At 39.8% G+C, this 16,827-nt stretch overlaps 1 protein-coding gene across 1 annotated transcript; it reads left to right on the top strand.

Moving 5' to 3' along the window:
• The first annotated feature begins 888 nt into the window (after window positions 1–888).
• On the top strand, window positions 889–9,779 carry PTP4A1 (protein tyrosine phosphatase 4A1). The gene is made up of 6 exons (XM_004775650.3): window positions 889–1,027; window positions 4,517–5,065; window positions 6,090–6,182; window positions 6,491–6,621; window positions 7,834–7,908; window positions 8,349–9,779. The coding sequence occupies exons 2-6, from the start codon at window positions 4,961–4,963 to the stop codon at window positions 8,464–8,466; spliced, it is 522 nt and encodes a 173-aa protein (XP_004775707.1). The 5' UTR covers window positions 889–1,027; window positions 4,517–4,960; the 3' UTR covers window positions 8,467–9,779.
• The last annotated feature ends 7,048 nt before the right edge of the window (window positions 9,780–16,827 follow it).

Raw genomic sequence — 16,827 nt, 5'->3', positions numbered from 1 at the left:
GATTTCCAAATGCCACAACTGAGCCAACTGCAGTTGCCCGCGTACATAGTATGGAGGCGTGACCAAAAAAAGACTGGAGGGAGCATGGGGCTTTATCTGCCTCCCGGGGTACTCTCCCAATCTCCCATAGCAGAAGTTTGCAAAGTTTCTCCCCGCCTGGAAGGGCCCCCGGCGACAAGTATTCACCTCGTCCGAGCCTAGGGCCGTGGCATTCAAGGTGTTGAGTCACCGGGTACAGCGGTCGTGCGACGTAAATATTATTTGATGACGGAGATCGTAGTGGCGCAGGGGCCAAGGTAAACCGCCGGCAAACAGGACTGGTTTAACTTAGGGCAGAATAAAGCAGGGTCGGGGCTGAGACACGGTTCTGGCCCTAAAGGGATTGCATTTTAAGTTGAGGCAACTTCAAAGCTCCCCATGTGACATCTGGGCACCCCTCGCCGGCTTGAACTATGAGAGCCAGGGTTTCCGGTGTGATTCCTTCCAGTCGACAGATTGCAATCTTCTCCCGCTCCCACCCCTTCCCTTCCCCAGGCTCGGGCGGCCCCCGAGTCCCTCCACCGCCCCTTCCCTCCCCCGCCCGGGAGATGCTACGACTCCAGCGCTTCGCCATTCATCAACCGGTTCACACCGGCAGCGGCCGCCGCGCGGTGACGTCCGCGGGAGGGGGGTGGGCCTCCGCCCCCGCTCGTCGGCGAGCTGCCAGGGGCCCCCGGCCGCGATTGGTGGCCGGGAGTGCGCACGTCGCACCGGCTATAAAAGGGAGGGCTTGTGACGCAAGGGCGCCTCGCCGCGCGTATTGGCTCCCTCTACTGCGGGCCGGCTGGGCTACGCGCTCTTCTCGGAGCCGCTCACTGCATGGTAGAGTCTGGTGCCCCCGCCGCCGCCTGCAAAGCCGCCGCCGCCCCGCGACGACCACCGGTACCCCCTGCCCTGCAGCCGCCGCCACCGCCGCCCCCTGTGTCGCCGCCGCCTCGGGACCGGCTGTATGATTAGGCCACAATCTTCAATGAGTAAACATATTCCTGTGAGTATCCGTCGCTCCGCCGCCTCTGGGGCCGGGGCTCCACGACCGGCCCCCCCATCCCCACCGTCGCCTTTGTTCCGAGCCCGGCGTCCGCTCCCCACCGCCCCGGCACGCAGTTCCGGTGGGTCCCTGGCTGGAGCCGGCCGGACTACGACCCCGTGGCCGGACGGTGGGGCTGGCTGCGGGGACGCGGACGCTGGGGTCCACCGCGTTGCGGGTTGGCGGTTGAGTGCCGGAGGCACCGGCTTCCTCATCCCTGCCGAGCCGGGGGCGACGGGGGCACTGCGGCCGGGCCTGAGCGGCGGGTGGGGACGGTTTCGGCCACCGCAGCAGGCCGGGCGGGGCGGCACAAAAGCCGCTTTGTGACCGCCGCCTCCGCCCTTGGCCCTCCGGTCTGGCGCGCTTGTCCGGGGCCCGGCGGGCTCCGCGGCGTCCCGAGGCCCCTTTGTTTGGCCGAAAGAGAGCGGCCCGCCTGGGAAGCGGGAGACGTGGCCCGGGGTGGGGCAAGGGCTTCGCGTGTCACTGCGGAGCCGGATACGGGGAGGGCGCGGCGGCGGGGTCGCCACCGAACCCGTGCCGGCGTGGGGTAGGCGGGGCGGCCGGCGAGGCTGGTAACGGTCTCGGCAGGGAGGTCTCCGGGCTCGGGGGCCGGCGCGGGACAGGAGCCCGGTGCAGCCACCCCTGTGCTCCGCGGCCCGGCCCGGCGCCTCAGACAAAATGGCCTCGGCGTCCGCGCCTGACTGAAGGCGCGGCGCGAACCCGTGATTGCGGCGCGGAGAGGGGGCGCCGCGGGCGGGCCCCGGCGCGCACCGCCGCGTGCGCGGAACTGCGGCCCTCGGGGGCTTTCCGCGAGCTACAGCCTTGGCGGGGGCTAGAGCGAGGCTCTGCTAGGTGAGGAGATCGACTCCCTGCCCCGCCCTGCGCCCTCAGTCTCCACCTGGTAATTCGAGCTGTTCCGGATTTAACGCCCCACTTCGGGCTCTGGATAATGGGAACAAGTCGAGTCTTGTCCTTTCTCAGGGGCAAGTCGGTGGAGAAATGGTCTGGGTCTGAGCACCTTGGAAACTGCCAGGACTGCTGTTGCACTGAAGCGAAGGAGTCCATGACCGGGCACCAGTATGCACTTTCCCTGCCAATCTCTGGGGCCCTGGATGGCGCCTTTTAATCGGGGACTGTTTAGAACTGTTCCTGAAATCCTTGGTGTAATGTGTTGTTGCCTGCTTTTGGCTTGTGGCAACAGTAGCCAGCCAGAGCCAGAATTCTGAGGTTTATCTTCTGTCCGTGGAAGCCTTCTACGATTCCAAGAGTATTAAGTTGTTATTTGCACTGTAGTTGGAACCGTCTACCTGCTTGGGATCCAGATTCTGAGGCAATTCTTCCTGTTTCTCTCTTTATATGAATTTCGTTGGATGGCAGTAAATCAGTTGAAGACCAAAAAGCTAGGTCATTCCCAAGAGTAAAGCAGCATTTTACGTATGCTGTATACCAAATACATTACTTAAGGTATAGGAGATCTGGAACAAACTTTTCAACGACCTATTGGACAGAGTGGTTATACGGATTAATTGCTCTGACTCTGCAGTCTGACGAATTTAAGCTTCTGCGCAGAGATTGCTTTGCCCAGACCTCCCTCCCACCCCCGCCCGATGCATATTACGGTGATTATATAGAATGATAGGTGGGAAAGGGAAGAAATGCCTTGGTATATCCGAGCTGCCTATTGTGGATAGTTTTTCCTGTGGCAAGGAAATTGATAGGGAATGTATTGGGCAGAACAGGTGTTAAGTAGTTGTGGTCACTGCTCTTTTGGTGAAAGTTCCCCCCCAGCCACTGGATGGCTCCACTAAGTGAATTAATTATTTCTGTTGCTTTCTCTGCTTCCTGATGAACTTACTTATATGAAGAGATACGGCCAAACTCAGCTTTAACAGGAATTTTAGCTGTTAAATGTGGAAGTTGTATTGTGAAATACTGTCTTTTTCATACATGTGCTTTCAATTGAAAAAAGATGGTATCTGCATATCAGAATGCTAAGCCACGAGTCATTGCACTTAACAGCTTTACAAATGACTTCTTTAATTCATTGTATATCGTGGAAAAGCTGCCAGAATTCACTTTTTTTTATTCTAAGGAAGTAATATTTAGTATCTGAGGCAAAAGTATAGCTGAAATTATTTTCCAGATTATTGCTGTATTTGTTCACTGTAGTAGAGCCAAGCTTACTCAATGGTAGTCACTAATGTTTTAACCCAGGTAGCAAATACATGAAGGAATACTCTCTGAGGGTTCCTTTGAACAGATTTGGAATAATGAAAGTCCTCTTTCTTCTGGGACAATCTTGTAAGAAGTGACTCCTGAGGCTAGTTCCTTTGTTTTGGCAGAAAAATGAACTAGGGTTTTGACTTGCTGTTTTTCACTGATCTGCTAGATCTCCATATGAATTCTTCAAAATGTAACAAAATTATTCTAGAAACTATAACTAGTATGGTTCAAAATGCTATTTAAAGGTGCAAAATGGAAATAACAGTTTGAATTTAATTTTAAGCTTTTGAAATGCTTAAATATAAACTGGGGGGAATCTTTGGTTAAAAGATTTTATTTGGTAATTTTCCCTTGAGAATACATAGAAAGTGTTTGGGGGCAGTGACTGGCACTTGGTACTCTTGTTAACTGATCAGTTTTTTGTATTCCTCTCTTTACTACTTAGCACTCAGAGTCTTTTTTTTTTCTACTTTATGAATGTTCATTCTTGTATTTCATATAACAAGTTGATTAACTTCCAGAGACTCAGATAAGGAAAATCTGTTAAAAGAGAATTGTAAATTGATAGGTTGTTGGATAAAAAGATAGTGCATGTGGAAGCATTTTGAAAACCAGTTACTTTTCTTTCTCTTAAAAACATTGGTTGAAGGGTGCCTGGCTGGCTCAGTTGGTAGAGCCTATGACTCAACCTTGGGGTTAGATAGATTCCAGCCCCAAGCTGGATGTAAAGATTATTTTAAAAATAATTTTTTTTAAAAGAACATATTAGTTGAGATTTTGGAGGAGTAAGTAAATTATGCAAGGACTAACAGCTTCCAGAGTTTTCCTGAAGTTTACAATATGTAAAAATACTTTATTAGCTGGAAAAAAACAATATAAAAAGTTGTAAGTTTTATAACATTGTAAAGCCACTAACTATTTAAAATAAAATGGGAGAGTATGTACAAGTGATATTGTCTAAATGTAACAGTGGTGTTCTTTGAGGGGTCTCTGTATTAGATCAGTAATTTCAATTTAAAGTAATCTACCTGAGAATGCTTGTTTTATGGTTTTTTATTTAATTTGTAATCATCCCTGTTATTTTTGTGGTTTAAATAAAAGTTTAAAAGGTGGCTTGGGCCCAAATTTGAAAGGATAGTCGTGAACTTAAATACTACAAAACCATAATATGTTCCTTTGAATTGGAAAACAACTTTTTTCTTCTCTCTCTTTTTTTCTTTTAAACAGCAGTTCTGTGGTGTTCTTGGTCACACATTTATGGAGTTTCTGAAGGGCAGTGGAGATTACTGCCAGGCACAGCACGACCTCTATGCAGACAAGTGAACTGTAGAAATTCATTACTACTCCACCAAGAAGCCCCCATAAAGAGTGGTTAACCTGGACACAGAAGTGTTGAATTGAAATCCACAGAGCATTTTACAAGAGTTCTGACCTGGATGGGGTAAACCTCAGTGCACTTCCTTTCTATTGCCTCAGTATTACTGGATTGAAGAATTGCTGCTTCTTATTAGGAGGTTCATTTCATTTCCCATTACTCCCAACTTCATACTCAAAGCACTGAGAATTTCAAGTGGAGTATATTGAAGTAGACTCAGTTTCTTTGCGTCATTTCTGTATTCAATTTTTTAAATTCTTTCATAACCCTATTGAGTGTTTTTTAACTAAATTAACATGGCTCGAATGAACCGCCCAGCTCCTGTGGAAGTCACATACAAGAACATGAGATTTCTTATTACACACAATCCAACCAATGCGACCTTAAACAAATTTATAGAGGTAAGGTTTGATACTTTCTAATGTCTTAAACTGATTGCAGTTTAATGGTGGGGCTTTTTATCAATCAAAATAAATAGGTGGTTTAGAGAAATTTTGGTTGGTATGTCTGCCGTTCAATTTCCAGAAATGAAATACCAGTTTCCTCTTCTTTAGGTTACAGGAAAATTATTTTGTACATTTCAGAAAGAGCATGTACTTGAATTAGTTTGCATTTATAAGATCATCTAGTTGTTCATGCCTCACAGTTTGCTTATTTAAATCTATATGAGGGCGGATTCTCACAAGAAATTTATAGAAGGGAGGCTGCCACTTAAAGATAGTTCATATATCTGCTTAGTCTAATGACTAATACTGTAACCAAAGTTAGTTAATGTCTTGGACCCTATTTAATGCTTAGAAGCCAATTTTTGGCTACTAATTATAATTAGTAATAATGGATTATGAGTCTTAAAGCTTGTAGTTTTAAATAGTGTGAGGTTTTTTACACTGTACTTATAGGATTTTAGAGTCTTTGGATATACTTTTAAGGTTTTAAATTACAGTGTGTACTGCCAGTGAGCAAAAGTTTAAGGAGTTAATGTAATCAAGTCAGATTACTTGCAGTCATGAGTGATTCCTTTGGGTTCTATTTACCTTTGTCTCTGAATTGCTTCTCTCCTCTTGTTCTTCATCTCCATCCAGCTGGTGTTGCCATGACTATAAACACCTTCCATGTATGAAGGGCCACATGATTTTTTTTTTTTAACTAAATTTATTAAAAATATGTGATGTTTAATATTCTCCCTTTGTGCTATGCTAGTGTTGTCATTTAAAACAGGATTTCACTTCCCAGAGTTGAGTTGTAAATGTGGGTGGTGTGGAATGAATGAATGAAAGCAAGATTTACTTTCCTGTTAAGCATACATAGGTTATACCGTTTGTTCCGTGATTTTCTGTTAACTAGCAATACCTTTGCAACAATTGGTGAGCAAGTATCATGGTCATAAAGACTTCATTAAGTATTTTTTATGTATGTGTTATCCAGGAACTTAAGAAGTATGGTGTTACAACTATAGTAAGAGTATGTGAAGCAACTTACGACACTACTCTTGTGGAGAAAGAAGGCATCCATGTTCTTGTAAGTGTTTAATAGTTCCTGTGTGTTTGATACTGTGCTACAAAATGACCAACTTCAAAAAGCTTGATTTTTTTTTAAGTTATTACGGAAGTATACAGCATCTTAATTTCTAAATAAAGATGAAAGCTAAGCAACGCTTTGAAGTAATGGGATCTTTATAAAGATTCAGCATTTATTTGCATTTCATTGACAGTGGGGTTTCATAAAAGACATGTTTAAGCATATTAAAATGCTTGAGTGTTAGAAACTTAGAATTATTAGTTGGCATTTATATTAAAAAATCTAAAACATTTATTCTTTTGACTTAGGATTGGCCTTTTGATGATGGTGCACCACCATCTAACCAGATTGTTGATGACTGGTTAAGTCTTGTAAAAATTAAGTTTCGTGAAGAACCTGGTTGTTGTATTGCTGTTCATTGTGTTGCAGGCCTTGGGAGGTAAGAGAATTTTTTAAGTCCATTTAATGGTATTGGTCTTGATTCTAGTAAAAACTTGATTTTGAGTCCAAGAAAGATTCAGTTACCACCTTGTGAGTCAATTTGCTTTGTTAGGTTACATATTAAATTAAGTTTAAAAGTAGGTAAATGTAGGGGCACCTCAGTGACTCAGTGGGTTAAGGCCTCTGCCTTCAGCTCGGGTCATGATCTCAGGGTTCTGGGATCAAACCCCGCTTCGGGCTCTCTGCTCAGCAGGGAGCCTGTTTCCCCCTCTCTCTCTGCCTGCTTCTCTGCCTACTTGTGATCTCTGTCAGTCAAATAAATAAATAAAATCTTCAAAAAAAAAGGGGGGGGGAGAAAGAAAAAAAGTAGGTGAATGTAATAGAATAATATCTTCCAGTATAGCTGGAGCTAACAAATGCTGTAGTTGTAAATTATACTTGTCTCTGTGGGCACAATTACATACAGAATTAATTGTGCGAGCTTATATCAGTGATATCGGTGATACTGGAATCATTGTCCAGGCTCATTAGGAAAAAGAATTATGAATCATTTCTAAGGTGCTTTGAGTTGCATATGGTGTACTTTTGATAGCATTCCTAATCCTGGAGATCCCAGTTCACTGGGAACTCATTACCCAGTAATGCCCAAATATTCATATCCAGATTTGTAACTCACTGTTACTGCCCTCCATCCCACCACCAGGAAAAAAAGTTCTTTTCTAGAAGGTAAAAATAAAATGAGCATTGGCTCTGGGGGTTTGGTATGCAACTGTGTCACAATCTCATTGATAATAAACAAAAAAGGAAGCAAATATTTCCAGAAGATCTTTAGGAAAAGGAGTTCATAATCTTTAAAAAAAAAAATTTTTTTTAAATACTGTTCCTTGCTTGGATTCAGAAAAAATTATCTGCATTTATCAAGATTTACCCCCTTAACTTTTTTTAAGATTGCCCTCAAATTATACAAGTCTTAGTTTTCAGACTTACTTGTAACAATGAAGGACATAGTTTATTTTTGGTTCTAGGTAAAGTCTGGGTTTGGTAGGAAAATGCTGATGCTTTATTAATTTTTTAAAAAGAAGTCAACATTTACTCTAAGGTATTAATTACATAGGGAAGGTGGTGAATAATAGTACTTTTGGGTTAAGGGATGAATGTTTGAGTGATTGAATTTTCCAGGATTGATTTATCAAAATTCTTACCCTAATAGAGCTCCAGTGCTTGTTGCCCTAGCATTAATTGAAGGTGGAATGAAATATGAAGATGCAGTACAGTTCATAAGACAGTAAGTATATAATGAATTTTCTTTTCACTTCTTCATTATCAGTGGGTTTTATTACTACAAAAACAGTTTTTCCCCACAGCCCATCTAACCATTATATTCAAGATAGTATTAAAACCAGGAAATAGGATCTTATTTACACTCCTTGTAAATGCTCATATTACAGAGATTCTAATTATTTTAGAATCTTGTCATGTAAGTGGATCTCCTATAAGTGGATATATAAATTTCACTATTATAACCAGAACACTTAAGATTTAGGACTTTGTAGTACCCTTTTTCCATTTACACATGTATGTCTATCTATAAATTAGTCATTAAGTCGCAGCATAAAAATCAAAAAGATAAATTGCCATAAAGAGGTAGTTGTCTATAGCATAGTAAACAGTAATATGGAGGGAGTTTGCTTTAGTAAAATTCACCTTTTGTTTTTCTTCATGTAGAAAGCGGCGTGGAGCTTTTAACAGCAAGCAACTTTTGTATTTGGAGAAGTATCGTCCTAAAATGCGGCTGCGCTTCAAAGACTCCAATGGTCATAGAAACAACTGTTGCATTCAATAAAAGATCAGGGGTGCCTGATGTCATTGGCCTTCGAAGTGGAATTTGAAACAGGACCTAATTTGTCATACATATTTGCCAATATGTTGGCTTGGTGATTAAGTCTAAAGAAGCTTCCATAGGAGTATTGGAAAGCAGTTTTATCAGGCCACAAGTTTGACGGAATTGCAGCCTCTGTGTTTGGGTTACTATCAACCTATTTGGACAGTTTGCAAAAGATTCTTGCTTTACAGCATTTAAAATGTGCTTACCACTTGTACCAATTGACCTTTCCTGAAATCATGCAGTATTGAGTTATGTCTTTAAATTTATTCCCATGCCAGAATCTTATCAATATATAAGAAATTTAGAAAGATTAGGTGCCAAAATATCCAGCACAATACTTGTTGTATATTTTTAGTATCGTACAGAACTAAAATCCCAGGAACTATGAACACTCTGGACCTTATGTGGTTTATTCCTTCAGTCATTTCAAACATAGAAATTAGGGCCTATATGGTTATTTGCCTGCTCACTTTATGTTTACATCTCCCACATTCATACCAATATACATCAGGTTTGCTCAACTTCTTTTTTTCTTTTTTTTTTTTTTAAACCAGTCTTACAAGGATTATTTCATGTCTTTCTACAAATTTCATTTTGCTCTGTTATGGAAAACCTCCATTTTGAAAATCTATGTTGTACAGAAGCACATGTCTTTAATGTCTCCAGACAAAAAAGCCTTACAGTTAATTTTAATGTTTGCACTTTGGGGTGCAACTTACAGGGAGGGCCTGAAAAAAGAACGGGAGGGGGCTATTAAGTATTTTTAGTAAAATGTTGCTTTTGTCTTGTGCAGAACATGTAGAATATGCTCTTTAATTTAGTAAATATTTTTTTAAAAGGTAGAGATGCTTTGTTATTGTAGCTAAAACAATTCTTAATCAAAATTTCTGAAATTCTTGTAATTTTTTTTTCTTATCTGAAGTTGTTTATCAACATATTTTTGTTTGAAGTGTGATTTTTTTTTCTTTTCCCAACCTCTCTTGCAAAAAAAAAAAAAAGTGGGTTTCTGCTAATGAATTGAGCAGACATCTAATATTTTATATGCCTTTTGAGCTGTGTAACTTAATATTTGGATACTTGATAATTTGTTTTATTATGTAATTGATAAATGGTGATGTGTATTAATGTTAGTTCAACCATATATTTATACTGTCTGGGAATGTGTGGTTGTAGTTCTGTGGGAGAAATAATTTGTCAGTGTTCACCAGCTTGTAAAAATCTAGTGCGAGAGCTTAAACATCTAAATAAATAATGAAATGCATTTATCATCATTGAAATTGTTTGGCTTAAAGTTAACTGGTTTTGTAAAAAATAATATAAATGAATTAGTCTTTACTTAGTGCCATTTGAAGTATGTCCTCTTTTTTTTTTTTTTAAACAAATGAAGGATTAAATGAAGTTGACATTTAGTAACTTTTTGATCGACACAATTTGTTACAGTCATGAGAACTGCTTAACATTAAAAGTACTTTCCATTATAGATTTTCCTTTTTAAAGGTTTAAATAATTTCAAGCCTGTGTACTATGCTGTAATTGAGAAACTAGAGGAAGGCCTTAATTTGAAGCTCAGTTCCACCAAATAATAACTTGTTTTGAGCAACTTCTGAGCCCGTTTTCTCATCATTTGCAAATAATGGATGCCTTTACAGGTTTTGATATTGGAACATAATATTTGGCACATGAAGGTTTAATAAATTTTAAATTTCTTTCAGTAATCTAAGTGCTTCCTTTGCATAGCTCATGTTAATCTAAAAGGGACAGATGTCCTTGTCTGATTTAACAGTTTTAATAGTTAAAACTGAGTAAGATTTTTTTTAAAAAATAGTACTCCACATTGTATTTTTAAAAAGATTTTGCTTCCATTTCTGCCAGTTTAGCACTTAATATACACTATTCTTAAAACTTAGAGCCAAGGCAAAAGCAATAAGGAGGTCCCTGGGGACCCTTAGTTCTTTAAATCTTTCATGTTTTGTAATTGGGAGTAGTTAATTAACCTGAGTTTTTTGGTTTTCTTTTTTTGGTGATTGTTTTGTTCTTTTTTAAATGCAGCCTTCCCCTGAAGATATTTGGTAATTTTGTAAAATTGATAACTAAATGGTTATTGCTATTATCACACAGCCCATAAAACAGCATTTGTTTATTGAGAGGAGGTGCCATCATGATAAATGAAATATCTTGAGTTTGGAAACATTGTTGGTTTGCAGTATTGGATTGTATATATATGGTGCTTAAAATCAATTTATAAACCTCATCTGTACAGTATACAAATGATGAAATTTGCTTTTATCCAAATATTTTGTCTTGTAAATATGACTAATTATAGAAATACACATTATACATTTTGGGAGATTCCTTATATCTAACAAGAAATAAAATAGAAATAATGAGTTGAGATCTTGAATGTAAGAAGTTACCAGATGGTGTTTGAAAATTTGGTTATTACTTGGTTTGGATAACAATTTCCATCAATAGGATAATGTGTTAAGTAGTGACTAGTTGACTAGGCCTGTCTCTAGGAACCATAATGCTGACAATTAAGTAATATGATTACTAAATCATAACAAGAGAATGCAGCCCTTTAGCTGAGAGCAAAACCTAGGTATGTATTGCCAGACTAACAAATTAATATAGCTATTGTGATAGCTACCATTTATTAAGGATCTTATTTTCAGGTAATATTCATAATTATTTTAAAATCTGATATTTCCCCAATTTTATACATAAGGAATATAAACCTCCAGTTAGATGACTTATAAGTAGAATGCAGGGATTCAGGATACCCAGGTGGCTCAGTTGAGAGTCTGACTTCGATTTCAGCTCAGGTCACGAGTTGTTGAATTGAGCTCCCCTTTTGGCTCCCTGTTCAGCAGGGAGTCTGCTTGAGAGTCCTTCCTTCTGTCCCTCACCCTACTCTCTCAAATAAAATCCTAAAAAATTCAGGGATTCAAACATGTGACTACTACACACAGCTATGACTACATATGCCTGACCTTTTTTAATAAGTTGTTGAAGGTTTTAGGAGTTCTTAAACTGCCTGTGGAACTCAATCTCTTTTTTAAAAAGTGTGAATGGTATGTGATTGTGTAAATTTCTTCATTTAGATTGAACCTTTTCTTTCTTTCACAAAACCTTTTTTGAAGTAAATCAGGATCGGCTAAGATAATGCTGCAGAAACAAGCAATCTTGAAAATAATACAGATACCCTTACTTAACCTTCATATTCATTCCACCCAAGCTATGGAGCATCTTTTCTCTAGAAAAGTGCTAGTTGGACAGAAGGCCAAAAGGGCTTTGATAATTTAAGTTTTTGACTAAGAGATCATGCATAACACTTTTATCCAACTCATTGGATGGAACCTGTCACATAGCCACCAGCACAGAAAATGCAGTCCTATTGTCCAGAAAAGCTAGAAATAATACAGCAGTAATTGCTACCACATCAGAGTTTAGACAGTAAACTTTTTTTTTTAAGTAAGCTGTATGCCCATGGGGTTTGAACTCACAGTCCTGCGAGCCAAGAGTCACAGGTTCTACCCACTGAGTCAGCCGGGTACCCCTAAAGTAAGTTTTTTTTTAAAGAGTATATCCACAGTAACATACCACATAACTGAATTATCAAGCACAGAGTATAAAGTTCCCAAGCAATCAAAATAGATACCATGAAGTTTAGGCATCCAAGTGTGCTTATTAGGGAATCAAAGGTGCTTATTTAAGCCTATTTTATTTGACAGTAACTGTAGCAGCATTGGTAATTTGGTTCCCTGCCTGACTAGAGGTAATAGATAAGATGCAGAGCATGGGGAGAGAAGCACATGGGCAAGATTCATGTATCAATCTGATATTAAAAGACTTGGACTATGAAAACTAAGCTGAATTTAAAAAGCACAGCCATATGGGACACATCAGTGTTATGGACGAATAGCCTTAGGTTTATATACCCCTGTAGACCTTCAACCCATCAATGTTTCACACAGACCACAAAACAATTACAGATATATTTATGATTAACTCCATCATCAAAACTATAAACCATTACATTCGGCTTTGTATGTTTTAAGGCAAATTTTGTTATCTAAAATGTTCAGAGGATGTTAAGAAAAATGGTGCCATGAATAAATAAGTTTTGCAAACATGACCTAAACTTAGATATTATTTATTGCTATATGATTTAATGCCTTTAATATGTTGATGTAAATTTTGTATCTTTCCAGGAGTGTAATATATAACTATTGAATAAGTCAGCTCCCAGAAGTAAACAGATGGTACATTCACAGTGGATAATTGAGAATATGTAATAGAGGGAAACCAACAAGGGAGAATGCAGTACTGTTACCATCTCCAGGCCTAACGAGGCGAGGAAGGGAGTGGGGGCAGTTAACAACTGGAGAAAAGAGCTAAATGGAGAGGACTGCCTCACAGAAGCTGTGACTCTAGTAGGAAGACAGCCGACTAACTTGTGGCAATCTCACAGAAGGGAGGTGAGAGACCCAGAATAAATAGCTATCTCCATCTCCCTATCCTTTAATCCTCAGTCCTCCTCCCCATTAGCCCAATCCAAGAGGAAGGCAGGGCAAAGGAACCTGGAGTCTAAGAGAAATCCTTTGGGCACAGAGCAGAAGGAAAACTAGTAGAGAGTGGGGTGGGGAACAAAATATTCTATACAACTGTGGGTTCCTTTTTTTCCCAGATGACTGTTTGGGATACAGTATTCTGCAGAACATGTTTTCAGAAAACTTGACATTATCCATTTATAGACATACAAACTACTACATACAATCACACTTTTTAAAAAAGTGACAGTGGAAGAATCTACACTAATATGAAAGAACTCGTTCATTCAATTTCAGTTTAATCAAGTGTTGGTTTTGGGAGGACAATACAATTTCTCCAACAAAATGGTAAGATAAACAACATAATGTCTATTTCACTTTTGATTTATGAACTGTGATCATGGAGTTGGTCATTTTTGCAAAAATATTCCAGGGCTTTCTCCCATAATCTTTGTTAATCAGTTAATCAGGTAATTTGTCTTGAAGCTACTCTGGCATCTACCATGGCATCCATATAAATTTTCTTTCTTCCAATTTTAATTGATTTAACTCTACCAGAAACTCATCTAATAATAACTTTCGGGGGATGCCTGGGGTGGCTCAGTAGGTACGTTAAGTATCTGCCTTCGGCTCAGGTCATGATCCCGGGGTCGTGGGATAGAGTCCCACATCAGGCTCTTTTTTCAGCAGGGAGCTTGCTTCTCCAGCTCTGCTTCTCCAGCTCTGCTGCTCCCCCTACTTGTGCGCACGCTCTCTCTCTGACAAATAAAATCTTTAAGAAAAAAAAAGAAAACACTTTGTAGTGAGCTGTGCAGTTCTCCAAAAGCACTTTCATTGACTTGGTTCAATCCTGAAACTTAAATTCCACTTGCATATGTTTACATTGTGGTGTTGGCTACACTGGCAAGAAAATGACCAACAACTTGGTATGGATGTATTTCACAATGCTAATGTTAAACAGGGAGAAGGACTGGTAGACTAATTTTTTAAGTGGATGTTCATCAATGAAAATACTATGTTTTGCTTCCCTACAACTTAATTTACGTAGGGAGTCAACGAATATACAGCTAAAAAGGGCCCTTAGTTCAAAGGAATAAGCAAGAGTTCAGCTTCCATTTGACCAAACGAGATATGGATAGGTGTTGACTCTCTTAATTCTTTGTTATTCAGTCAGTGTTCAACAAAAACCTACTAGAACTGGGTGATGAACCTTAAGAAGAGCACATGATGTAATGAGCACTGGGTATTATATAAGATCGATAAATCACTGACCACCACCTCTGAAACCAGTAACTAGTTCATTTATATGTGAATTGAACTTAAAAAAATTAAAAAAAAATTTTTAAACCTACTACAAGTTTTCACACTAGAGGCCCAGCCAAACTGTTGCTAAGAACTTCAGTAACTCCCATATCTCGTCAGCCAACTATTTGGTTTTGCCCAGGGAAACCAACCCATCAGCTGGTTTCTGTAATTGTCATAATGCAAAACCTATAACATGACAATACTTAATGACTATTAACAACTAGCCCACCCTCCACCCTGTACCCTCTTTCAACATATTTAAACCAAAGGACAGTGTTTCTAAGAAATCTCTGTCAGGGGATTTCCCTAATTTGAATTCAGTCACTAAAATAATTAGCATACTAAGCGCTCCTGGGTGACTCAGTTGGTAAAGGAAAGGGCCCATTCCTGATTTCGGATCAGGTCATGATTTCAAGGTTGTAAGGTCAAGCCCAGAGTCTGGCTCTGTGCTCAGCCAGGAGTCAGATTCTTTTTTTTTCCCTCATCCTCTGCCCCTCCCTCATTTAGACACATTCTAAATACATAAATATTTTTTTTAAAAAGAACACCTTTTTAAAAAATTAGCATAGTAAGAAAAGCATACAAGCGTGTAAGACAAGTTGTTCTGTTTTTACTAGTTAGTATTTTATGACTTATTATGTTTGCTGGGATATATTCACTTATTCAATGCCAAATGCCTTCATTAGATGCTTTTTGTCAGTTCAAAGCATACATATTCTTCTAGGTAAGAAGCACTGTTTCTTTTCAAAAAAACGTTAGATATTCTTCTGGTCTGTTGGTGGGGCTAGGGGCAAGAAGAGAGGCAAAATTCTCCTAGCCTTGGGGTGTCTAAGTGGTTCAGTCGTTAAGCATCTGCCTCCCTCTCAGGTCATGATCCCAGATCCTGGGATCAAGCCCTGCATCAGACTCTCTGCTCAGAGGGAAGCCTGCTTCTTCCTTTCCCACTCCCCCTGCTTGTGTTTCCTCTCTCACTGTCTTTCTCACTCTCTTTCTGGGTCAAACAAAAAATAAAATCTTAAAAAAAAAAAAAAAATCCTAGCCTTGAGATAGCTATTGAATTTTTCAATTGACTAGAATCAGGAAATTGTTCATTAATACCCTAGGCATTCATGGAGTAAGCATTATGTATCATGTACTTGGCATTGAAGACAAAGTAATGAGGACCGCTTGGTCCCTGCTTTCATGGAATTTAAGCTAGAGATCCAAATTTAAACTTGCACTTTTGGTTATAGTACAGTAGTGTATCTAAACAAAAATAACCTCTCCCTAAAGGTTCTGGATTACAAGAGAAGTGTATTTAAATTGCTCCCGTTGCAAAGGTATATTCAAATAATCTTCATGGATAGCTACCAGCTGATTGTCTTTAAAACAGATTAAAGAAAGCAAATATTTAAACATTAATGACAGTTGTAGTTATGCCTCATACATATGCTGTGCGTGACAGTTAATACCTCCAGGTTTGGTAGGGCTCTTCGGTGCATCTAAATACCCAAACCCATCACAAAAGTGCAGCTCGAACAGCAAAACCTCAACAGGAGAAACTTCCAACTTGGCACTGAGTCGCTTAGCTGGTTGCACATACAAATCAAGTTGTTCCTTATGGGGAATCTAAAATTATCAATAGTTTCTACTTGAAAAATGATTCTGCCCACCAATTCTACTCCTGCTGGGTGGAAAAAAAACCTCTACTCTGACTTAGTTCTAACAACTCTGACAGTACCATCAATGAAGACTCTTTTTCTGACTTATTGTTTATTTCCTTTTATGACTATAAATGTAGGCAGAACTAGTACTAGAGCCTTTTTGTTTGTTGACAACACACGGTGTCATCAATTCCAAACATTTGTGACATATTGACTACAAATATGGCTTATGAATTCATCCCAGGGAAAAAAAAATTCTTTACTTGGCTTACTTTGTTGAAATCCTTCTCACTGTTTTCATTGTTCATGTGGTTTGCTTCTTAGTACTTTTCAGATTTTGGGAAGTTAAAAAGAGGCTTCACTTATTGCTGTGCACTCTCCTGAGAACTAATCATTTCCACCATGGTGTGGAAGGAACAGATACATTTAACAGAGTTCACAAAACTAAACAGATCCCATTCCTTTGAAATTAGGCCTTGGGGTGATCTTTTTATCCTATCTGAAAGATGCAAAAATAAATTCCCAAACCCAACAGGAAGGAAAATAGGGGCACCTGGGTGGCTCAACCAGTAGAGCATGCAATCTTGATCTCAGGATTGTGAGTTTGAGTCCTACACTGGGTATACGGATTACTTAAAAATAAAATATATATATATATATATATATATATATATTTTTTTTTTTTTTTTTAAATAAAACAATTTGGGCGCCTGGGTGGCTCAGTGGGTTAGGGCCTCTGCCTTCGGCTCTGGTCGTGATCCCAGGGTCCTGGGATCGGGTCCTGCATCGGGTTCTCTGCTCAGCAGGGAGCCTGCTTCCCT

Source organism: Mustela putorius, unplaced genomic scaffold, assembly GCF_011764305.1.
Source record: "Mustela putorius furo isolate JIRA1106 unplaced genomic scaffold, ASM1176430v1.1 tig00003969_pilon_pilon_pilon, whole genome shotgun sequence".
NCBI lineage: Eukaryota > Metazoa > Chordata > Mammalia > Carnivora > Mustelidae > Mustela > Mustela putorius.
Note: the sequence above shows the minus strand (reverse complement) of the source record. Positions and strands in the feature narration are given on the sequence as shown.